At 40.7% G+C, this 25696-nt stretch overlaps 1 protein-coding gene across 26 annotated transcripts in view; it reads right to left on the bottom strand.

Moving 5' to 3' along the window:
* CELF2 (CUGBP Elav-like family member 2) overlaps positions 1-25696 on the bottom strand; it is a 451050-nt gene that overhangs the window by 65701 nt on the left and 359653 nt on the right. For all 26 annotated transcript variants that reach the window (XM_023918764.2, XM_086886453.1, XM_023918759.2 and 23 more), the window contains 2 exons: positions 12730-12778; positions 4048-4182 (listed from right to left, as the gene is read on the bottom strand). In XM_023918764.2, the coding sequence (XP_023774532.1) occupies positions 4048-4182; positions 12730-12778 (184 nt within the window). The remainder of the gene's footprint in view (positions 1-4047; positions 4183-12729; positions 12779-25696) is intronic.

The raw sequence follows: 25696 nt of genomic DNA, 5'->3' as shown, positions 1-25696 counted from the left end.
ATTTTAATCAACAGGATAACAGAGATGATGTGCAACCAACTCACCAATGGTCAATACAGCACATCAGTGGCACAGCTACACAGCTGCAAATCAAACTTGGGTATTTCTGGCTATTTTTACACTCCAGCTCTTATTGCCTGGCTGGCTGTGTTGGCATCTGTGGTCATGTAGACATTACATAGTGCTGGGAGTCAGGAGGTCTGAAAGTTTCCTTAAGCCGTTTACAATAAGTGATTTAAAATCTTAATCATCTGAGGCAGTTCACTTCTACTTTTTTGATGATAATGAAGCTTAGCACATGATATCACAATCATGAATTTTTGTAAAGCATACTTAGGTCTTCAGAAAAAGTGATGGATTAAACAACCCTGCAGGCTGAATCCTTCTCTCTGAATAATGAATATCGTACAGGCAGTGGCAAGCTTCTTTAGATAGTCCCATGTACCCTGCTCAAGAGGCAGCCAGCCTCCGTGGCTGCTGGGTCCCTGGATTCTTTATCTCTACAGCCAACAGAGTATTTTTATTTTTTAATACCTTTCACAGCTAGGAATTACTCGCTGCCAGACATCTAATTTCACAGGGACTATCCCAGAGCCTTTGGAAGGCGATGCCTTTTGGCTGCTGCCTCTTCTTGCAGCTGATTGAAATATACCAAGTTACAGGTATAAACAATGGTTGTTTCTTAGATGCAGGAGTGCGTAACAATGGGGGAAAACATGACTCAAGCTAAAAAAAAAAAAATCTCAGTTTTTTTAAAATACACTGCTCCACCACTGGAGCTCTGTATCATTACTTTAGTCTCATTTTAGAGCTGAGTTTCAAACAACTGACAATAGGAATTTGGAGTGGAAGAGGTGATGGTCCATTACCAGTGGTGACAGCAATGGGTGTGACTTTAGTAAAGTTCTGTCAACTCTTAGTTAGGAACTGCAATAGAAACAGCAAGTTCCATCTCTCTCCCCGTCTCCCTTTATCTCAGCACTTATATCACACTCATCACAAAGTGTTACTTTTTCCCTTGATGTCACAGGAGGAGATTCCTCCTTGCTACTGGAGCCCATGTGGTACAACACAACCCTAAATCCTGCTATGAGCTGCCAGCAGACTGTTACCCTCCCAGTGGTAAAGTTGCTGGTGTAGTATAGACATGGCCTAAAATAAAAGTCAACTGAAACCTTTTTAGTCTTTACTTTACTAAGTAAAAAAACCCAAACCCAAACCCAGTCCAAACCAAAACTGTTCTACTGAGCAGTGTAACCTGGAGCTATTCCTTGCAACTGTCTGCTGGTAATACAGATTATTTGCCTGAACCCTTTAAGGAAGCTCGAAAGCTGGCATAAATACCAAGGAAGATACTGTTCAAGCTTTTTTCATCTGAGATACAGTGAGGGGTACTTATTATGCAATTGAAAAGGGATACCAAACAGAGTTTACTGGACCACATTTCCATCTCACTGCTGTGAGCACTGAACTGAGCTCCCGAAGGCTCTGGCATGGTCAGTGCTTTCCTCAGACACTGACTATTTTTCATTCACCCCTCTGTGTCTAGGAGGGAAGCACATCTGGACGGGTACTGAGAAAACAAATAATGTTTGTGGCAAAGGGAATTAACATCTTGGAAATGGTAACATGAATTAAAACTGATTAAGGATTGGAACTCTTTACAAAGATTTGACAGTATAAATTCTCCCTCCAGAAACAGTTTTTCACCTTGTGCTTTTTCAGTCAAGCTCCCTCCTCTGCAGATGTCCCTCAGCACTTTTCATTTCAACTGCAATACCAACCATTTTCCCAACACTTTGCCTTCTCTCATGGAGTGGTGGTTTTGTGAAGCTGATAAAAATCTGCCTGAAAACCTGGTTGGCGCAGCTGAACCCATTTTGAAGTGTGAACATGGGTGTGTAGAAAGCAATTCAAGTTTAACAAGGCATGAGGCATGAGGGCATGATAGAATATCAGTCGTGATTGTGACCGAAATGAACCCGAGTGGCACAGAGGATGCAGCTCTGCTGTGGTTACTGGTGTGTGACCTACCTGGACTGAGATCTTCTGTCTCCAGCAGGAGAAAACAGCACATTAACTCTACAGCTGTGCTGGCCAGCACACAACACTGCCCTGCCTGATACACTGGAGATGTGGCTTAGGATCTCAGCTCCTGATTGTCGTGAGATTGCTGTTCACAGCAGAACAAAACTACCCCACCAATCTCACTTACTCTGTTGGATTTCATAATTAGCTTTTCTATGTTCCTACTATACCCAGTCTGTTGAATTAAAGCAAGTGTGCAGGGGAATTTTTATGGATGCCAGGAAAGATCCATTTCTTTGTTGGGTGATGCTGACAAGTCAATTAAATCTTTTTTTGGGGCTCAAAACATCTGATGTGCAGATCTTGTTATTTCAGCAGTTAATTAGCTCCTTTCCCGCTTGTGTCTTCCATCACCCCTTCCTTGTGCTGCTCACACAATGAAATCAGTGAAAATCAGAAATACTTATTTTGCCTCAGTGTTGGGTCTAGAAAGATAATGGCAGCACTCAACTCTATCAGTAAACATTCCTTATTGAGCTGAAGGAGCCAACTTTAGACCTGTGCCCTAATCTTCCCCAAGGCAAAAGCCATCTTCATGAGGCTCTCATTGCGTGAAGGGACTGCTGCATCCCCATCCCCAAAAATTTGGGGATCACAAAGCATAAATCTAAGGGGTTATTATTAAATCTAATAATTTTCTTGGGGCTCCCTATTTATAGTCAGAGTGTCTTTTCAAAAACTCCTTATTGTTCAGAAATAGTACGTGCTTTCAAGCAGTGCCATGATATATAGGAATACCTGCATGTCCTTTGCTGAAATTTATAGGTGTTTTATAGAAACTGGACCACCCACAAAACAAAAAAATCCCATGCACAAATTGTTGCACAAAATTTGTGGATGCTATTGCCTACAAGAAACAAGTAGATCCAAGAGTAAAGAAAAGAAAATCCAAATCTATACCCATATCTATGCAAAGTGGGTGCTATTACCTTTTTCTGTGCCTTTTGAAAATGTAATAAAATGCATAAACTGTGTACTTTCTATGTATTTGTTTCTCTATAGATGTGATGTTTTTCACAGCTCCACAATTAAAATAATTTTACTCCCTGTGCCATTAAATGGCTGTGGCAGGTACAACAGCATAATCCTGCACTGAGAGATGGCACTATCCCTATTTCCTTTTCCACTCACCAAGTCCTGGCACTGATGTTTTGAGAAGGTTCATGCTCTGAGAATAAATTCAGGTCCATATACCATGGAATTAATATGCAGTCTGTGTCATCAATATACATTTATTTTTGTTTTCAATTGCTTTTCAGAAGGCCTTTCCCTAGAAGCTACTTTTGCACTCATAAGGGATCAGTGGCTATTGAAATCTGTGCAGCATTTAATTTCCAAGTTCAGGTTGGCCACTTGACCACTCTTGATGGTGATGCTTAACACCTCTGCCCTGGATTTTGGGATGTGGCAGAGGCACAAGATTTAAAACTCTTTTTACACACTTTAGTCCAGGCAAAGCTCTCAGGTAACCTATTTGTTTCTCAGTTACAGCAGACCTATGTTTTGCATATAGTTAAAGAAAACACAGGAATGGAGGAGATTCCTATGAGGGCCAGTTCCCATCACCCCTCATGCCTTCAAGCAGTCATTTACAGTCCTGTCCTTTTATTTATTTATTTATTGGCCTTGTGCTACAAAGCAGAAATGGGGTCAGGGGAGCAACTTTGATTTTGTGAGAGCAGAAAACTGAGGGTGTTTTCTCAGGGTGCAAAGGAACCTTTCCAGCTGACAAACAGGGTGATAACACAAGTTAATATGTTGGCACCGAGACCTTTCTGACACTGGAAATAAAAGGTGATAATTTCAGTCACTGTGAAAAGTTCATGTGGATGCCTTCATCACGTGGGACGTATTACAGCGTAACCTCTCGCTGCAGACAGTAGCTCTGCCTACCTTGGCTGTGACATAAAGCTCCCAATTAGCACTTAAGGAAAGAGACTTTACAGACTGCACACTCACCTCGGCTCAGCCCATCTGGTCCCCGAAGGATTCGGCATTCTTCTATCTGGCCGAACGGAGAAAACATCACCCTGATATCATTCTCATTACACTTCTTCGAAACCATTCCTATGAACAATTTTCTGTCTTCCACAGCTAGAAGATAAAAATAATGAATGAGCAAAGGCCATTTCATCTTTTTCCTGTGATCAATGCTTCATTACCACATCAAACCAAGCTCCAGTCATGTGAGTCTGGCTCTGTAACTGAAGACAAGTCCTAAGGCAAACACTTTATACTTACAACCTCCCTTTCCCCCTTTCTCCCCCACCCTAAATATCTACTTTTTTTCCCCTCTCTCCTTTTTCTAGTGGCGCTTGCTGTTTATATAACATTAATTGGCTGTCTTAGTCACTCTGCATACACCTCCCCTTCACAGCTTCTAAAAGGAAAGTATCCTCTGTTAGAGATGCTTTTAAAGATATCGTTTGCATAGATTCTAATTCAGATAAATTCCCTCAACCCCCCTCGTGTGTGAAAGACATCATGATGGGGTGAGGGTGAAGAAGAGATTGTGCACGTAATGATACAAGCTAATGAAAAATATTCCTCAGAAATGTTTTGAGAGCAGCTCCTGTCTGAGCTTTCAATTTCAGCCAACTTAATGCATGGCACTGAAAAAGCAGATATGCAATGACTGCTCTGGAGAAAGAATGCATTAAATTTTTCTTCTTTTTTTTTTTTTTAAGTGCCACAGCCCTCTTCCCTTCAGGAAGACACAAGACATATTTCAGGACATCACTTGAACACCCTTTGATGCGTAATGATGCTGAGTTTGCAAAAAAAAAAAACCCACGGAAAATGTGCTTTACCTGAATTATTGGTAGAATATTTCCTGCTTGCACTGTCACCAACACAAGCTGGACTGCTGCAGCAGGATGCACACAGTCCTATTAATCAAACTCAAAGCTGGGGACTCTTGTCAAAAATGAAAGAGGTCATCAAAACTTAATGCACTCTGGAAAAACTTAAAAATGTTAACGCACCCACCCATCTATATTAAACCAAAAATCTAAGTGCTTATTATACAGTACATACACCACTGCTTTCTTCTTCTCTGGAAATGGCATGTAAATCCAATTCCCTGTTAATGAGCAGACTGTCAGGGTTTGTAGGGAAGCAAAGAGGGAAGGAAAGCTTTTCTCCAGAGAGTCTGCACTGCACTTACTTATTTCTATTATTGTGCAAATTATTTTTGTAATGAAGTATTTTCATTTCTGGGCTTACAAAAAAAAATAATGAATCCTCCCTTGCTCTCTAACTCTGTCTCCTGTATTAGAACGAGTTTGTCACATGGAAAAAAACGCAGCCGAAGAAGAAGGAACTGTGTCCATTTTTTTCTAGGATTTTATTTGTGTTATACTTCAACACTTTCAGTGCATTTAATAATTTCAAGAATAACAAGACGAGGTTGATGTTTATTGATCACAAGAAGCGTTTGAAGTAATTTTCTCCTTAAATCGCTGACTTTAAAAAGTATTTGTAGCTTTTATACAAGCAAGCACCAAACCCATGCATTTTTCAGAACCCAAAACAGTGGCCAGCCCCTGCAATTCTAACTTCTCACTCTACAAGCTTGCAAGAAAATTGGTGTGAATTTAACACCCAGGGGAAGATGTTTTCTTCAGCAGAGATTCCTCAAGACTGAACATTTTCATTCACACTTTATATTGAGGTTCCACATGCAGGTGAACCCTCCAGAAAGGGTTAAGAAATGATGAATGCATGGGATGAGCCAGTTATATACAGATTAGGAGCTGAATATGCGTGATTGCAAATAAGACCTGCAAGTTGAGATATTTATGTATACATAAATATATATATATATGTCTTATTATGAAACTTTACATCTGATTCATAATATATAGCTGACCTTGATGCTGCTGATTATTATTTTAAGGGTGGAAAAGCTGAATTACCTGGCTCACAGCTACAAGAGGAGCGCAGGCAGCCACTTCTGCAGGTGGAAGGATGCCTGTAACCTGGCTGCAGACAATTCCTATATTGCCATGAGCAACCTTTTTGAGGAAGTCGCGTGGCCAGCCTGTCCTCTCGACAACAGCTACAGACTATGGCCATAGTGCAGGAAAGGTTTTGAGAAAGGCTCCCAGCTGGGCTGCCAGGTCTGGATTTCTCCACACCATAGACTCAGGTCAGGCTGGGTGAAGCCTTGGTGCCAAGAACATTTTCAAGCATTGTCTCCTGCTCTGTATTATGAACCTCTTATTTAGTGTCTCTGTGTCAGCTAGCACCAGCCAGTTTAAATTTGGGTTGATCTTAGGCTTGAAATAGTGTGCAGGTCTACCCTAAGGTAGGGGTAGACTAGGTCCAACCCTTTAAAAATATCTACTTGCTGAGTTGGACAAATGCCTGCCATAGTATCCCAGAGGAGGTTCCTTGGGTCCTGCTTTGGTGCCAGGACAAAGCCTCAAACCAAAAAGATTCACATGGAGACTCAAAAGAAATGAGATGTGAACAGAAGGCTTTGTTTTAATTTTCCAAAGAGTAGCAGGCGACAAACTCCCCATCGGCCTCCTTCGGTTTTGAGAGTAAACCTATAAATATGCCATTTAACTAACATGATTTGCAGGTTTGCAGCTTGAGGGTGATTTTATAGTAAATTAAACATCCAGCTCCTGTGTACTGTACATCTAAAAAATGCAGATTTCATGAAGAATGCTCAGAGTACAGAAAACATATTGATATGATGATGTGCTCTGTATTCAGCACCATTAGTCAGTGCTGATCAGTGTTGAAGCTTAAGAAAATTGGTATTCTTTTTCTGGCTAGGGGCCCAGCATAAAAAACATTTAAAGTGACAATTGTCAAGATCAAAATGACATGTTTTCACTCCATCTGATAGAACATCTGATATTATTAGCCTGAAAGAGTTTTTAACAATATATTCCCACACAGAGAAAGGAATACTTTTCCACCTCGATAAGACTGATTTTCAGGAGTTATTTCTGCATTTTTGGTCATCTACATTTCTTTCTAAAATGAATTCTTACCAGCCACACAGGCAAGGTTTGAGAATCAGACAACAGAGTGCAAGAAGTGTGGGTCAAACGTATTTAGAGGTTAGCAAACTTCCCTCTGGATCTGCCAACCCTGCAGATTTCCCTGTGTGTGCTGAATTTCTCTCATGGGCTGTAAAATGAGGAGCCTAGCATTAAACACACGTGACCCAGCAAAGCACTGAGGCTGGGACTGCTGCTGCTTAGGGAAAGGACAGCAGCCTAAACCCATCTGGCCTAACTTCAGTGACCTACAGGTTTGGTCTCAGCTCAACTGAGATTGGCTCCTTCAAAGAGTGACAGATCTCACCTCTCCCAGCCAGGTGGGATGGCCTTTGTCATGGGAGTCTCCCCCCTGCTACTGACAGTAGATTACAGATCTTTTCACATTGACTGAGTAGATTGACAGATGCTGTTACCTTCCAGCCACTCCCAGATCCTGAGCATCATGATAACATCTATATGTCCTGAGCTCCAGCTGCAGGGACAGGAGGAATAAATGAGCTCTGTGGGACTGGACAAAGCTTGGGAGCTGCAAGTGCTTTGGGCAATGAGAGCAGGCAAAGAAGGCTGGGGGAAGGATAACAAACAGCGTGCAAGGGCCATCACCTGTGCGCATGTATCTCAAAAGCATTTCACTGCTGCTTGGTAACTCTCTCTCCCACCCTTGGGGGAGGTTTCAACAATTCAAAATCCAGAAAAATCAAAACTTTTTTAGCATGTGTTTGACATCATTATTTCTGAACCTTGTTCATGGGCTTAGTTGAACTTTCTGACTATTTTACACTACTGTAGGGGAATGAAGTAGATACAACTGTTTGGAAGCCGCACTTAGGATGGGGGGGCTGAGTGCCCCTCCTTGATGGAGCAGAAGTAGCCAGAAGGTCACAGTAAACAAGGCCTGAAGTTCTATTTATAGGAAGAAAGTGTGAAACCTCACAGTTTCTTGATTAACACATTATAGGATTCACCTTTAATCCATCCCAACACATTACAAACACAGGTTGGCTGTGCTGCCAGGGCAGCTCGAGTGACACATCCAGTGCTAAGCCTGCTGGATTTGGGGTGGAGTTTGCCAGAATGCAGGAACACTGCATGGAGAGTTACAGATATCTGTTTTAAAATGAGGCAAGTTGCTCTTGTAACCCTGTGAAGGCCAGCATTGCCATCACCAACATGCATGCCTGGGCATCGTGTTTGAACCCCCATCTCTGCCTTAGACACCAAAGTTTATCTGAGATGAAGTCTTTCTCTGCTGGGGGGGAACTTTTCAAACTGAGCCTCCTGTCTTCTGACAGCACTACATCCAGTGTGCAGAATAACATCCTGAAGGGTCTAACTTTTTAGCTTTACCCTATTTGGTTCAGTAATGAGCATTTCTTGCAGGCTGTATTAGATTGGTTGCGCTAACCCAGGAGGATAAAGGAGTAGAGATTATTTTCTGAATGCTACGAAAGAATTAAACCCTGTAATAATTGTGGGAAATCTCCCTGAAGATTCAACATAACTTTTCATTCTTCTAAACCCCCAAAATTCTGAAAGATCAAAATTATAACCCTTTATTGTACATTTCTGAGGAGTCCAGTCAGAAAGAGTGCATTCTCTTCCCAGAAGATGCTTTCTCTTTTGAGCAAATAAATAAATAGTTAATTTTGTATAAATGGTGTGGAGAGTTTTTTTGTTTTGGTTTTTTACTCCCACATAGAAGGGAAGAGGTGAAATCAGACTTTTTATCCCTAGCTGTAAGCCTGTGAAAACCCCTTGCATACAATCTGTCAAAGTCACACCTGAATCCGAAGCTGCCTGCATTAATTATCAAGTTTTCTATGTGTTAGTGCTAACATATGGCATCTAATTACTACCTCCAAATCGGAAAAGTTGTGCTACTTAGAATTTCAAAATTAATTTTTTTAATTTTCCACTAATAAAATCAATAAAAATAAATTGTAAGATTACTCAGCTACCCTCCTCCCTACTTTAATTTTTTAAAATAGAGAATTTTGTCATTTTCTCTGAGCAGTGATGTTTTGATCCATTTAAGAACATACTGTCTGCAGGATATGTGCCTGAAAGTACTGACTGTGTTCAAATGCAGATCCAAGACATTCAAGCATTTGCAAATTGTGGGATGCTAATTGCCAGAGACAACTTAGAGTCAAGCAGGTGTGTGTAAGTTTTTCAGCATTAGACTGGAGGAACCCCCTTTGTTTGAATAAGGGAAAATGTCCATAAAAGGATAAATACTGTGAGTGATCAATCTAGTAATGGCGGAGCCTTCAAAGTTGAAAACATGCTTTTTTGGCAGAAAATCCTTAACCAAAACTTTCTAGACAGGTTAAAACAACCTGCAGAAAGGTGATCAGACCAGGGCACACCACAGAATTCATGATCTGCAAATCTTCAAGAGATGTTGTTTTTCAACAGAACTTTTCAGAATCCCCTTGGGTAGACAAATTAATTAAATCTGAGGGCAACTCTTGCCCCATCAATTCTAGGTGCTAAAAGCTTGGTGGAAGAGATCAAGATTTGCTTCATCTGCATGACCAGAGAAACGACTTAGACACACTGTAGGCAGGGAAGGAACCATTGGAACAGACTGCCTAGAGGAGCTGTGGATGCCCCAGCCCTGGAAATGTTCATGGCCAGGAGATGCTCTGAGCAACCTGGTCCAGGTGTGCTGGAGGTGTCCTTTCCATACCCATCTTCCAGTTTCCATGGGGTGAGCTTGGTGTCAAGGGACAAGATTCCTCAGGTGATGCAGACATCTAAGAGCAGGAACAGTGATGGAAAAGGAGGAGCATTGCATCCTGGTAGTCTCTGGCTTGGATGCTCATTCAAAGCTTTTTCACAAGGGATTCAATATGGGGGGCAGGCATTTAATCACACAGCAAATATCGTTCTTTGAAAACTTCTGTAAGTTGATTGAGAGTACCTCTCCTTCCTCCTGATGGAACTTGAACAGGTCTATCAATCCTTCACAAACATGTACAAGCTCAGAAGAATTGTACAGTATTCAACTTGTCCTACACATATTTTCACAACAAATTTTTGACCAAGAAAATTTCTTTAACCTGTTTGCAAACTGAGAAACACCACCCTACCCATAAAATTCACTGGTATCCTCCCATGACTCAGAAATCAGACTTGAGTATTCCTCAAAAGCCAACCACCACGGATCATGAAAACTAAGATGCCTTGGCATGTCTTTTTTCTTTTCCCCTTTGAACTTGCCAATCTGCTTGAAGAGGTACAGTTTACACTTTGCTATTGGCATGGATAATACCTCCTCAGATGGATAGCCTGGAGCATTCAGGAAACATGTGCCAAACAAACCTCCACATCCCCCACGCTGCTGTTTTTTCCCTTTCTTGGTCTCCACGCTGCTCACAAACTCTCACCCACTCCATGAACCCCATGCCTACGCCCTGCCTTTCTGAGGGGCTGTACCATTATTACCATCATTGTGGTATTAGTTTGCCTCCTATTTTTCCAGTCGATTTAAAAAAAAAAAAAAAGTTCACCACCCCTTGAACATGCCTATCAAAAGTTCCCACACCCTTCAGGAGTCTAAATTTAAAAAGGTGTTTAATTTGACAGTTGGAACCCCGAAAGTGACAATTTGTTTTTCCCCAAAAATACAAAGAAAGGCAAGAAAAAAAAAAGTGAAAAAACCCAATCCCTTGTGATTTTTTATGCTTTGAATAGATGCCAGAAAATAAGAGAGTAATCCCACAGTGCAGACAGGAGTTTCACGCAGATAACCCCAGACTAACAGCAGCAGCCAGGAGCCAACCTACCCTGCTTTCCAAGCAGGCGCTACTTGCAGAGAGACAGAATTTGCACAATTCCCCACAGTGTTTTTTCCAATATGTTCAATCTCCTTCAGAAACACTTCAGGCAATGAACAAGTAACTCACTGGGAGTCAATTCTGACCCATTGACTCTTATTTTTCTAATTTGCCAAGGAAATTGAGGTGAGATTTGTCTTTGAAAGAAGAACCCATGGAGGCCATACTTAGTTTAGAGAGCTCAGGCCAGCGTTCCTGTGCCTAAGGGATAATTGTGCCCACTGCTAGCTCTAAATACTAGGGACTGGAGTTTGGATTCCAACAACAATGTTCTCTTTGACTGCAGTGGGGCCTGAAAAGTTCAGTCCTTCTGCCCATCCAGGTGCCTTGGCCTCTATTCTGAGCACTCAAAGACAGCAAGAAATCACTGCTAAAAAATCTTTGGGAAAATGTTCTTCACCCAGAGGGTGGCTGGGCACTGGAACAGGCTCCCCAGAGCAGTGGTCACAGCACCAGACTGACAGAGGTCAAGGAGCATTTTGACAATGCTCTTAAGAACATGGCGGGACTTTTGGGATTGCCCTGTGCAGGGCCAGGAACTAGATTTACAGAATCCTCATGGATGGATATCCATGATTTCCAGCTCAAAATATTCAACGATTCTATGATTCCAATCTGACAGAGAGAACAACCTCACAAATGGGTGAGGGCTCATATTTCCTGTGCTCTTGGCCACTTTTGTTTGGAAAGTTATCATAATGGGAAACCTAGCATAATGTGAAGTTTTAATTTCCTTCCAAACTTCATAATCCTTGGAGAAGCCTGAAAAAGGGATGCACTACAATTAGCAAAAAAAGAAGCCTTAAAAAAGCCTTGCGGAGAGATTTAGAGCCCAATCATAATTTACATTTGCAGGTATGTAGATCTCTAAGTGCACGGCTTCTGCCCTGATTACTAATTAATGAGGTGCAAAGATGCCTGTTGGAGGAACCAGCTCTGATTATGTGGGCCTTAAGGGAAAATGAAGCTCTTGCAATCTAAGAAGGCAGATGATATCTTTAACATATATTTTAGAAAATTACAGGAACAAATCAAGGGGCAAAATAGACACGTATATATTTTTAAAGAATCACACGCTGCCAAGTTGCACTACCATTCGATTATCTTATTTCCCTGAATATATAAACCTAGCATGTTTAATAGATTTAGCTTACCATCTATTTTGCATGTCATATACATCCACTTAGGCAGTACCCTAGTATTCCAAATGGATATTACTGTCTTTATGGCATTCATTTTTCAATCGTTTTGAGGAATAAGTATACAGAGAGCTCCAAAGTGGGCTTCCCAGCTCATAATGAAGCATATGATTAAAACCTAAATTTGGCTCAGATACAGAATGGCATCCTTCTGTAAATAGGTAGTTTTGGCAAATGTTTAAGGCCAATCATGTACTTACATAGTGTGTTAACACAAGGATGCCTTTTCGTTTCTCTTATTTTCAATTTTCAGCATTAACATTTTATCTCCATCTTATCAATCTCAGGTGCTCCCACATTACTTCTGTTAGGAGAACCCAAAGGAAGGATGTATGCAGTGAGATAGGTCAGGACATACAGCAGTTACAAGGAAGACCCTTTCTGAGGACATTTCCTTCCTTCTTTAAAACAGAAGACAAAAGGGAGTTCAGAGCAGCTCAGCACCTTCCCAATGTGTCATGTGTAGGGAAACTGCTTATTATATTCACCACAAAAGGAGTAAAGCAAAAACTCTTACAATGTTTGGCTAACTTTAGTTTAGAGAAAAATGCAATTAAGTATGAATAAATTAACACATACCATTTGACTTTTCACTGTCTGCGGGTTTCATCTGAATAGGATGATGCATCTAAAAACAAAAATGAAAGAGAGTAAGGCAGGTTGGATAGTCATAAGAAATCAAGAGTGATGTTTTTAATGACGGGCTAAAAAGAGACACGTTTTAATATTAAACATGTTGAAATTATAGAAGTTCAAAATAACACTGTATTATAGGCTTATAGGAAAGAATAAAATGGTAAAGGAGTATTTTATAATGAGGAAGTTTAAAAAAAAAATCATTGGGCCCATAGGACTCATATAAGTCTTTAATTTGCTGTATCTAGTTTCAGAAGACCTCTAAAGTTACAGCTCTCATTAGTTTATGGCATGCTTGGTTTCTGTTTTACCAACTTTTTTTTTTTATCTTGAGCTCAACCATTGCCAAAACCAAGATGTAATTTTCGAGTAATTTAAGAACTAGCAAGCATTTCAAACATACTCAGAGGAGTTGAGTTTGACAAATGAACTTTGCTTGTAATTAAAAAACTGTGCTGATTCTTTCAGGACTGAAGAAGAAGAGAATTTGATTCCTAAAACAGGTTCCTATAATTGTTTAGTATCTCATCTTTTTGTTTTAGAATACATTACACATCCATTCATGAAGCTTCCACCACAATGGAATGTTACACCACGTGCAACAGTTCGGGCTTCCATAAAAACTCCAAATACTGTTTCCTTTTCAACCTCTTCCTCCATTCATGTCCCTCTTACTGCAAAGGAAACCAACCCGTGTGCAGCATTCTGTGCTGAACATCCCATCTTAGCACACTCTGTCTGGTGTGTCCTCAGCTTCCTCTGCTCAATGAAACTGCTCCCATGCTGAATTGTTGACAGCTGCAATAAAATTTCTACAAATGGTATTTTTGTTCTTTCAGGAATTATAACACCACAGCAGTTGAGCTCCTCATGATCAGAGTTTTCCACAGGACATTGGTGATATCCAGCTCTGCAGCCACTGTGGTGTGTTAAGGGAAATTTTATTACAGCTCCTCAAAAGCTTCCAGAACTGACCTCACATTGAGATTCAGTGTGCGAGATGTTTAAGCTTGCAAAAGAAAACCCCATTTTTATTTTCTTTCTTGGGCTCAACACAGTTACTGGGATTTGGCTGCACAAACCTTCCAGCAGCAGCAGGGCCACTGCCTTTTCTCTCCTCAGCAATTCCTTACCAATTCATGTGAACAGGTGAAAAAATGTATGCTCTTTTTACTTTTGTATCATTTTTCAGTGCAGCGCAGCTGCGTATTGCCTGAAAATGTCAGAGGCAATTCCATTTTTTTAATAAAAGACTGTTATGACAAACTCTGGGAAACAAAAACAGCTGAGCAGGGGAGAACATCCATGCCTTCATATCAAGTATGCTTTCAAAGCTGTACAGAAACCCACATCTGCATTGCTTTTGGTGAAGTAACTTAACCACCAGGGAAAAAGTTGCTGGATTCTTTAGAAAATATAAAATATTGCTGTGAATATTTCTGTTAGATTTACTCAAAGTCCAGAATGTTCCCTGGCCTTGCAAATCAATGTCTTTTCTGTGCTGCTTGCACAACTCCCCACTGTGTCCTAGGGAAAGGCAAAGCCACAAGGTAGATGTAGTTGTCGGGATGCATAAATTTTCTTCAGTTTTAACAATTCTGCTCTCTTTGAATCATTTGTTTCCTAAATGGACTTTAATACCCAGCATTTGTCTGCCACCCCTCTTAATAGATCAGTTTTATAGAATAAAGGGAACTTCGATAGTTCTGTCTCCTTTATTGCTTAAGATTTTTCCTGACATCAACAATACACTGGATACTGCAGGAGACTTAAAATTCATGGGAACGTGAGGCAGCATGTCCACTCAGCAACCAAAAACAGAAAGAAGAAAAAAGGGTGTAACTTGCTCCACAAGGCTTTTGCAGGTTACTGATGTCTCTAAGGAGCAATGGAGTGGTGAGAAAATAGAGGAAAAAAAGGCAAGTATTAAAAATTCAGGAATATGCAAGAATATTAGAGAAAAACCCAGCCCAATTTCAGGACTTCTGAATAAAAGCTTTTCTAGCAACGTTAAAAACCTCTCACTTTTCAAACTTCCTGAATCAGAGAAGCCAACTTTAGACCAAATTCACATGAAGAAGCTATTTTTGCAGCCCATGGTCACACCAGAAAGATCAGGGTTACCTGACAAACACATTTGCTGCATATCCAAAGTCATCCTCTTCAGTCACACATCATTACCCCAAGTTCATTAACTCAGTAATCTGGTACATTCACGAAGCAAGATGCAAGATTTAACATGATGCTTCAAATGGGTTCTGACTTGATTTCAAAAGCTCCTGCTAAAAACTCATGGTCCAAATTCTCTTCACACCATCAAGCTGAATTTGGGAGTGATGCCATTGTGCTTAAAATTACATTGGTGCAAAACTAATAGAAGATCCAGCTCAGGCCTGGAGAGTTTAAACTGCAGAACACCCCCAGAAAAATAAATGTGATACACAAACCTGGCTTCAGCGAAGAAGAAAGTGGAAAAATACCTTACTGACAGTTTCCTAACATGAGAGGGCTCATGTTGAAGCTTGTTTAACCCTGACCATCACCAATTGATACGTTAACAACCTTTAACACTAGATTCAATAAAACATGCCATTTATAACCTGAAATGGGTTTTACAGAGTCACTGGTTCGCATCTCATTATTAAACTCATTGCTGACCTCTAGAGACAACTGCCGTGACAATACATATTATAAGCTCTCCACCCATAAAATATTTAAAGGTAGGTGTAAAAAAGAAAAGAAAAGAAAAGAATGACTCTCAAAGAAGTGTGTAGTGAATAAGAAAATTAAAGGGGCAGAGACAAAAGCTAAATAGGTACTATCCTTTCACTCTACAATGAGAAAAGGGAAAATAATCTGTATGTTTTGTATCTTTCTTGTATAACTGCAGGCTATAAAACAATAAAATAGCTGTGCTTTCCCAGGCCCTCCAAAAGATTATAGATGATATAAAACTGTTTCAAATTAGATGCCACTCACTAGAATCATGTCATCTACTGAAATGAAGGATTTCCCGTCTTATCAGAAAGCTGTTATTGTAGCTATACATCACTTATGGATCTCAAGGTAAGTGATTTCTCAGTATGTCATGTTGTCACACAGAACAACAGGGAACATTTTCTTTTTTTCTTGGAGAAAGCTTTGCTTATGAAAATACAGTATTTATGAATGCACATTTACAATTAATAAAGATGCAAGAATAAGAAAAATAGCCTCAGCAAGTAATTTATTAACTTGAACATCATCCTGTGCTTAGCACACACAGTAAAAGAGAACAACACAGCTCTCAGGCAAATTCCTTCTGAGCATGGGCAGCTTCCCCTGGCAAGCACTGTGCATGGGGATATCAAACCCAGGCTGGAGTATGGGCTGTGATCAACCTCTCCTCGTCAATATTACAGAGTTCTACTGAACACTCTTGTACAGCAAGCAGGGCATGACCTGCCTTTCCTACAGGCACTCTCTGCCCATCGGTCTCAAAGCACACCATGCCACTGTTTTACACTGAGAGCAGGCAAATACCTGTTGCCCAAGGTTGCCAGTGCCTTGTGGCAGTGCTGGCAGCAAAGTGGGGGCATCACTGCTGCTTGTGCTGTCACAGAGGTCTATGTGACAAAACCTAGGGCCAATCACGTCACTGCCTCTCCTTGGGTGCTTCCCAAGCAGGGGTGCTGAGGCAGTCCATGGGAATCAAAAAGGCAAAGAAACAATTGTCAGACATGCAACCCTGAAAATCCCCCTGAAATTAATGAGAATCTGGCTGCTGGCTATGTCCAGGGCAGCAGCAGGACAACTCCATAGCTTGGAATTACAATTGAATAGTTACATCTTTGTCCCCCCTCTTTCTCCTGAGTACATCTTGCTGTATGTAAACATAACCTCATCACAGAAAAAAACACAGCAAAGCAACCCATTGCATCTCAAAGGCATGCAACCTCTCCAGCTTTAGAGCCTCAAAGCCATCTTTTCAACAATAATAACAGTACCTATTTACATTCTTGTCAAAGCCATGTGACATCTGCATGGGAGAAAACAAGCCAGCTAAGAATCTATTTCTGGCAAAAATATTGCAAGGAAATTAGATTAACCTGGGTGGAATTCTATCTGGGAATTTGGAGTCTGTCGTGGTGATTAAGTCATCATTTCTGTCAGATTACTCTAATCGGCTGTCAAATACGATTCCACAACCCCATCTGTAACTTGGCATCCTCGTTATTCAGTTGATGTTACCTTCTGTATACAAAACAAACAGCAAACAAGGAGGTGTGTGCAGTCTAGCATTTAGCAGAGTCATTAGCTGTGATTACTATTGTGTGGTTGCACATTGCACAAGGCGATCAGCTCGTGGTTTGTTTTGTTTAGTCAGGGGATGCTTCAGATCAGGTGTAACCTTAAGCCTGAGGTGTCAGGTGTGAGTGGGTGAGAACAGTCTCCAGGCATGGACCAGCATGGGACTGGCAAACTACAAGCCACCACTGCATCAACAGCAACTGCTGAAGTCACATTTCAGAGTTGTCAATATATTTGCTGGAAAGTCTTTTGGACACCTGCTTTCCATCAATTTTCTGAAGAGAAATGGGCATTCAGATATTCTGGGTAGGCTAAAGACTTCCTCCAAGCAGCAATTTCTGCAAGTGAAGCAAGGTTTGTAGGAGAAGGCAGTTGGCACTCAAAATGGTATGTATTGGCTGCTTTAAGATATTAAACATGAGTATGTTAGTCTTACACAGGACTTTAGTGATTAAAAGCAGGAGATGCCTTTCAGTGAAGATGAAGAAGCTGATGGGCTCATTTTGCTGCACCTATGTTCAGTCTGTGAAATTTGGATACCCTCAGCACCTCTGAAACTCTGGCCACCTAGACTGAAAAGTCTTTTTTTTTAAGTTCCGTTGCAAAAGCACCTTCAAACATGATTACTACATCTATTAGCAGCTTTTATTGTCCACTCCTGCCACTGTGGATGCACATGCCTTGCTCCTGTCATTCCTTATGCCTTGAGGAAGGAAAACCACTTGGCAAGAAGGGATTTTGAATGCACATCAGACCTGCCCCCACCTTCACCCAGCTCAGTATGGCAGTCAAACACCACCTCCTGCAAGTCCTCTAATGTTAAGCAGAATGTGTCTTTTCACCATCAGAGTTGAAGGATTATGTGTGGGGAATGTTACCCATGACTCCTTACTCCTTACCATTCCTGTCATCACCTTTACATAATCCTTTAAAGCCACCAGCAGACTTCTAGAGCTCTTAGCCCTTTCCAGACTTGTCCCCTTCCTCCCTTCCCTGTCATCTGCTCTGCCTGTAAGTTTCTAGCCCTGACCCAACTCAGTTTGTCCCTTTCCTGTCACTTCTACAAACCACATCACAGAGAAACACCACACAAAATGGAGCTAAACCTCCCCCCAAGCAAAGGGTAAATTTGAAGAACTTGGGTTACTTGGGTAACAACCAAACCCAACAAAAAAGCAATAGGATTAAATGATGACAGCTTGCATGTGTCTTGCCATTTCTAGCACTCTTGGACTTGCTTCTTGCTAGCATTAATCACTGCTGAAGCCAAAGGGGACTTTTGTATTTTCTACATCTCAGAACTGTAAAATGTCAAGAGAGAATGTAGGATAGAGAAGAAGAGACATTAGACCTTAATTAAACTCTAATATTCTTTTTGGGTGAAGGATTATAAATTCTATGACTTTTGGAATCAATAGGAAAACTGAAGGGGAAGGAAATATTAAAAGGAGTAGCAGAGACAGGCTAAGGGCTCAGAAGAAAAACACCTTAAGAGGTACCAGCATGAAAACCAGAGGGAAAAGATTGTTCTTTGCCTAACTCTGGTCTGGAAATGAATTCAAAGCTTTCTCCAAGTTCCTGATCCAATTAGTGAGTGCAGTTTAATTAGACCAGTAGTCCAAGGCAAAAATAGGACCAACCAGGTTTCTGAGAACCTCTACTGAGTCTGGAAGTCAGGAGGGAATGTACTGACCTACCAGAAGACTAGGGGAAGAAGAGAAAATACTTCATAAGCACCAGAGGATTAAATGATTTTCAGTGTTTAAGAGACCATTGTTTTTCTGGACTATTTATGTGTAGATATTTCTACACCCCACTCCCTACCCCTCATTTCAGCTTTTAGCTCCCCAGTTTTTCCATAGGATCTTTCAGAGGAGCTCTTGAGCACTCATTTCTCACATCTTTTCATTGCCAGCTGTTTTTACTTATTTAAACCCTTGTGACTCACAAGTAATATGAGTTTCCCAGAAGTGAAAGAGGTGTATTTTCCTATCGAAAAGAACTGTTTAGAATGACTCCTCTAGGGTCAAACTAACTTGAATTACGCAGTCAATATCTGGCTAGTGCTTAGGGAACTTCTCTGGGAACTGGGGATAATCTCCAAGGCCAAATAAATACTAGTGAATAAGAGGCAAAGAACTGCTCTCTGGATCTTAAATTCAGTGGTGTGGCACAGCTTGCATTTACACAGCTATCCTCCTCCTTCCACTCACAACAGGATATCCTGTCCATACTGTCCAGTGGGAACAGTATGCAGCCCATGTTTTTCCCCCAAAAATATGCCCACACACCAGGCAGGAAAGTGCTTCACCAGCACAGGCAGAGCTTTGGATTCCCAGCATTGGATGAAGTCATTCACCTTCGTTTATTCACAGGTAAAGGAGGACAAATGTGCATTTATCACTTAGACTCACAAATAAATGTAAAGCAGTTGCTGTAACTGCCTGAGCCATGGCACAGCTAGAAGATTGTTTGCTGTCATCCTTTCATAAATCCCAATTTAAGGGATTTAAGATGTGTTAGGAATTCATACAATTTTAGTAGTATAAGAATGTGATCTGTTACTTGGCCTCCTAGATTACTGTCAGACATATATACATGCTTTTTTTTTGTGAGAGAGAGAGAGGGAAGGAAGGGGGAAGAGAGAAGCAAGAGAAAATGAATATTGCTGGTGGGTGCCAAATATAGTTCATGCGGTAATGCATAACATCATTATTTTCTATTTAGAGCACAGAAACAAGCATATAGCTTGCTTAAAACAAGTTGTTTTACCGGAGAACACTGAAACCACTGAAATTCAATGGCTTTTGGAAGCTTTCCAACTCAGTCATTTGCAATCCACTATACTCTGTGGTTTAAATTTAAGTTAAATTAAACATTAGTTAGGGAGACTAAAAACAATGCTGCACTTTAAAATAATAATAATAACAATATTATTATTATTAATAAGTCTTCATCTAGTGATCCCTTTCACTGTCACTCCCACATCCTGCTGTTCCTCCTGTACATTTACTAATTGGGCTGTACCACTCAGTCTCTTTTAAATGTTGTACCCTCATATAGAAGTTAAGAAGTTGGATATCTTAGAAGTGACCACTTCCTAGTATACAAATAGCTACTGTTGCTCTTTTAGCAGTTCTCCTCCCTTTATTTAATTCCTTAATTTCTTACCTCTCACACTAATGGCAACAACTTCAGGACACAGGTGAGCCAAACGAAGTGAAGATAAAGAAGGGGAGGTATGGCCAAAAATTTTCTCTTCAAAATCACATGGAAAGCAAAGTTATTAACTATCTTTTCTTCAAACAAATGAGCCTTTACAGAACCTATTCAATCCTAAAAATAGACATTAAGTGGGATTCTATAACTTGTTGAGAATAATGCCTTGGGGATATTCTGCATCATCCATGCTTAAAAAGCAAACCCATTAGACATCTGAGCAAAACATCAGATATTATTTTAACAGCAAGAGTTATCCATCTCATCGGCAGCAGCAATAACTTCTGTTGACATTTTGCCAATTGGAGTTTACATGTCAGTGGGGTGGGGCGGGGAGATAACTGAAGTCTCTCTGTGACATTAATTGACTGGGTTTTAACACCCATTCAAGGTGATTGCCAGGGGCAAAAACTGCTGCCCAGGTTTGTGAGCGGAAAATGGAGCGCAGCGAGGCGGCAGCTTGCCCAGTGTCACGCAGGGAAGCACGGCATGGCCTGGAATGATGATCCAGTGGGAGGGAGCCGAGCTGTCCGCACTGCACCAGAGCTCAGCTCCTCATGCTCTAATTGATTCCTCCCCTAACACCACTGCGAGGTACTGGCTGCTGCTATCTCTTTGCAGCAGGAAGATGGGAAAAAGGCATACAGGCTCCATGGGATGCATCTGGAATTAGTCCACAACTGAAGCCAAATCTATCCAAAATCTTGTCATTTTATCATCAGGTGTAGGTAAGACATGGTTTAGCAGGCATATCCCACACAAGCAGGGTTATTTTTACAGGACTACTCCCTAGATACCCTATTTGAGAGGCGACATAAGAACCTGGAGCAGTGATCCAGGGCTGCTGGAGGAACCAAATGCCAGCCAAGCTGTTGTGGCTTTGGGATGTCAGCTAATAACTAATGAAGCCTTGCTGTGCATTGGGTGGACTTGCCCAGCATGACCTAGGATGTCAGGACTCAATTCCCAGCATGACACAAGCCTTCCAGTCAGTGTCCCACTGGACATGACTCAAGTGTTCTGAAGATGTACTTTCTTCCATCTCCCCAGATGGGCGTTTTTTTCCAGAAGTCAACAGGAGACTGAGACTTTAAAGGAGATTGAGACTTTCCCTTCAAAACTAAGAACACCCCCTCCTCCTATATTAGTATTTGGAAAACAGAACCAGAGCAAAGCCAAAACATGCTACCTATTAAGTCATCTTCTACATAAAGCCTTCCCATGGGAATGACAGAGAAGTCCCTCATCCATCTCAAAAAGGGAAGGCAGCAGAGACTTGTTCTTTCTTGAGTGGTCTGCAAAGGCAGATTTCACATTTCTCCCAGATCCCCCACTTAGGGAGCACTGACTCCTGGGGGCATATTCAGGGAATTTTTCCCTTCTCAGAATCTGTGAAAACTCGAGAAGAAATTCCCATTTTAAAAAAGACTTTTCATGCTACCAGATGAAAATATTCAAGTAGCTCAGTCTGTGGTCACCTTTTTAGGGTGTTAATGCTCAAGCTTGGTCCACAGGAAACCCCTCCTTTTACATAAATTCCACATCAATTTCTAGGATATCTTTTAGAAATTTGTTAAGAAAACAAAGCAATCTTCTACCCTGTCCTTCTTCTTCCCCAAAAACCCAGTCCCAACCAAAAAGAAAATAACATTTGTTTCTGGATATCAATATCTGTGAAGAAATTTAGTTTAAATCATAGGTTTTTAAAAACATGCAATGACTTTTTTAATGCAAAACACAAGCTCAGTTCTGAGAGAGGCCAAAGTGACCAGGATATAAAATGCTTGTTTTGCACAAGTTTTATTTTAATACTTACGCTGTGCTTGTTTGTTCTTCTCGGTGAACTATGCTCTGGGAAAACACCATGTGATTATGCTCATCAATATCCCCTACCTTTGCCAAGCTGGAATTCAGGAGATAACCCTTTAAAAGGAATGACTAGTGACAGCAACATTTCAGAAAGGCAAGAAAACATAGTCAGGGGCTCCTCTGTTTCTTTCACAGTGTTATCTCATCTACACTTCCTAATTTTTTGCTTTCATTCAGTAAGAGAGAAACCAGTCTCAGCCACTCCCTCAGTTTCACATCACAGATTTTTCTGTTCATTTGCTAAATGGATCTTCTGCCTGACTCTTTCTGCAGCATGGAAGGTCACCTTGATTCAACAACGCTCTTGGGCTCCTCTTCTGACAGAAACTAGAGTCTATTATTTTGTAAAAATTCAAATTCTAGGCTATCGGATTTTTTTTTTTATGTAAAGCTTTTCTAAAGTTCTGTTGGAAAGCTCTCCTATTTGCATTACAATGGATCAGCAAGAACATCTTATAGCTAAAAAGTGTGATTGAGGTAAGTCTAAAATAAGCCCCAAAAGCATCAAAATTATAAAATCTATTGAAATACTACCTTTTAAATTAGAGCAAAGGCTACACTATATAGATAAAGTTGGCCCTGATGATGTGGGGCTGCTGCTGTTTTCACTTTTCATTTCATAAAGGTACAGAGAAGTTCTGAGTCCAGAATACATGTCTCAATTCACAATTCTCTCCTCCCCAGAAGGCAGAGGGGCAGTCAAGTTCCTCCCTGTTACCAAACACAGACCAATCCAGATTTCTTCAAAGGTCAGACATGAGCCCCAAACTACTTGTCAACATGCATGCCTCTAAATATTTCAGGGCACAGACAAAGCATTCAGGTAGAAAAGAAGTTTTGAATGAAGATGTCAAAAATCCTACTCTCCTGACTGAGATCAGCTAGGGTAAGTAGTACGGTTTTATTGTTGAACTAGCAGAGCCATAATATTTTATGCCAAATGAGGATATGGCTCATAAATTCTATTTAAGCTCTCCATGAGCTGAAGTTAGAGGAATTTTCCACGACTATCCAGTATCAGCATCCAAACTCTCAATGTTATGCCAATAGTCTGCACTGGCGAAATAATCTGGCTGTGGAGAGAGAATGAAAAAGATAGCTCGATATTCAATCCATCTATGAAAACAGAACAATACTGCCACAGCACACAAAAACACACACTGTCCACATGAAAATATGAATGCTTAGTTGTGTATACATACAGTTACAAACACCAGTAAGAGTCACATTGTGCAACCATGTTATTTTTAACCACCCTTCATATGAACTCATTCTCTTTAATTTTTTAGCATCTCTGTAGCTAATGTACTCTGCCAATGCTTTCTTTGGGATAAGGAAAGGGGTTTGTATTCAAACTAAACAAGCACTATATATTTATAATGCTACTTTTCAGGAATTCTAATGCATTTGAATATTTCTGTCAATAGGTGTTTTGGAAAGTGAAACAAACAAAAAATTAATGGACGATATTAGCAGAAACATATATTTTTGAAGAATGAGTCAGTTCCAGCTGGCTGTGGTGTTTGGACCAAGCTGTGATTAAGATTTCATTAGTAAAAGGGACAGTGCTAGGAAGAGTAAAGCCAAAATCAACCTGCCTCCACCCATCTGCAGAGCTCTGAACCAGCATCTGATCCAAAGCATAACCTTAATGCCTGTGTCCAGAGACTGGGCCCCTTGATTTTCTTGAAAAAAAGCAACAACACAATTTAGTGACTGTAAGCATCAATATGTGAAAACTTGTCTTCTTTTCCTTATTCTTTACTGCTACTGTACTCAATTAGAAATTTTCTCTGTCCATATCCCGTGAGCAACATCTTTATGTGCAACTCGCCTAAAGGTCAAGGAAATCTATTCGCAGGGATGGCTTCAGGTGGAACAGCTGGAGGCCACAAAGAACTATAAAGAAGGTCCTCTGATAAAACCAACTGAGCTAAAAACTCTTGCATCATTCATTCTACCTTCTCCAAAGGTAGCATTTAGAGCTACTGGGAAGTCTTGAACTCCTGTTTCTTCGGCATATGCTACCTTTTCTGAGAGAGGCTAATGCAGCCTGAGGGATGTTGCAGTGTCAGTGAAGCTATAGCAAAGGGCAAGGAAAGCACATGGAAAGAGGAAAGGGTGCAGTAAAGAAATTTTCCCCACATCACACCCTCTATTTTTGGCTCTCATGTCAACAGGGAGGAAGATAAGTAGTAGACAATGAGGGCTGTCAGCTATCAGGCCACTTTTAAACTGGGATAAATCCATGTCATTCTTTGCAAAATGAACAGGGTCACAAGAGGCAAGGGACACGCCTGCCTGAGTAACCCTCAGAGCCCTCCAGACACAAGCATATAAGCACAGCACTTAGACTGACTGTAGCTCTTACTTAGCAAGATCTTTCTTTTTGGTTAATCATATATTTTTGTACAAATAGGAGGATTCTATATTTACCCAGCATAGCAATTTCTTTCACTTCTTAGCAATCGGAGAAATGAGAGATGAAAAAATCCAGCAGCTCATCTCGAATGACTTAATGCCAATACAGGATTACTGCCTATCCCTTATTTTCTAATACTTTCTGACCCCAAATGCCCATAAGGACTGGGATTTAACTTTGTATCCTTTAGAAGATTATTCTAATTGAACAGATACTGGGTATTTTTTTCCTGATACTTCATCTAAGCTATATTTCACCTCTTATGATGGTAAATCCTTGGTTCTGTGTACAGCCAAAAACAATTCCCATTTGTCACTGGCATTTGGGCAGTATTTGGCTGTGGAGGAAATAAATGCACCATCTTCATGGATGCTACTCTGGATACTGGGTGAGGTGCTCCCATAACAGCACTAATCCTTCTCTGTATTCTCTGCAATATTTAAAATGAATATACTTTATAGTAACACAGCACATTTCCCTCTAAGGTATTGTCAGAAATTTGTCACAGAATAGTATTAGTTGCTGTCTGGTGGGTACTTGCTCAAGTGATGGTCTAGAAAACAAACTCCCTTCAATTATTTGAGCCATTCACAGCTGAATGGAAATACAAAGGTGTCATATCTCTCACATCTCTGCAGGAGGCTGCAATCTCTCTGAGTGATCCTGGCAGCAGTAAGGAACACTGAGTGTTGTGTTTTCATGGTGGAATTAGGAGCTTCACTTGTGGAGGTACCAGATTTTCAGTTCATAGGATCATAGAATGGTTTGGGTTGGAAGAGACCTTAAGGCATATCTCGTTCCAACACCCCTGCCACAGACAGAGGCACCTTCCACTAGACCAGGTTGTTCAAAGTTCTTAGTTTAATCTTATCCTCTGATTAGTGTCTTATTTTCCACAATCTTACTTTCTTCAACCCACAATCCTATGTTCTCTATCTTGAAATCAGTGATAAGCCTCTATTCATACTTTCTTAGAGATCATTACAGACTTCTAATTACTCCTTTCAGTCACAAGCTTCTCTTTTAGTTTCTTTCTCTGCTTTTTCCCTGTATTTCTCCTTCAGATGAGAAAATTTCCACTCACTACAACTTGTAATGGCCGCAAGTGGG

Source organism: Cyanistes caeruleus, chromosome 4 (genome assembly GCF_971803275.1).
Source record: "Cyanistes caeruleus chromosome 4, bCyaCae1.hap1.1, whole genome shotgun sequence".
Taxonomy (NCBI): Eukaryota; Metazoa; Chordata; class Aves; order Passeriformes; family Paridae; genus Cyanistes; species Cyanistes caeruleus.
Note: the sequence above shows the minus strand (reverse complement) of the source record. Positions and strands in the feature narration are given on the sequence as shown.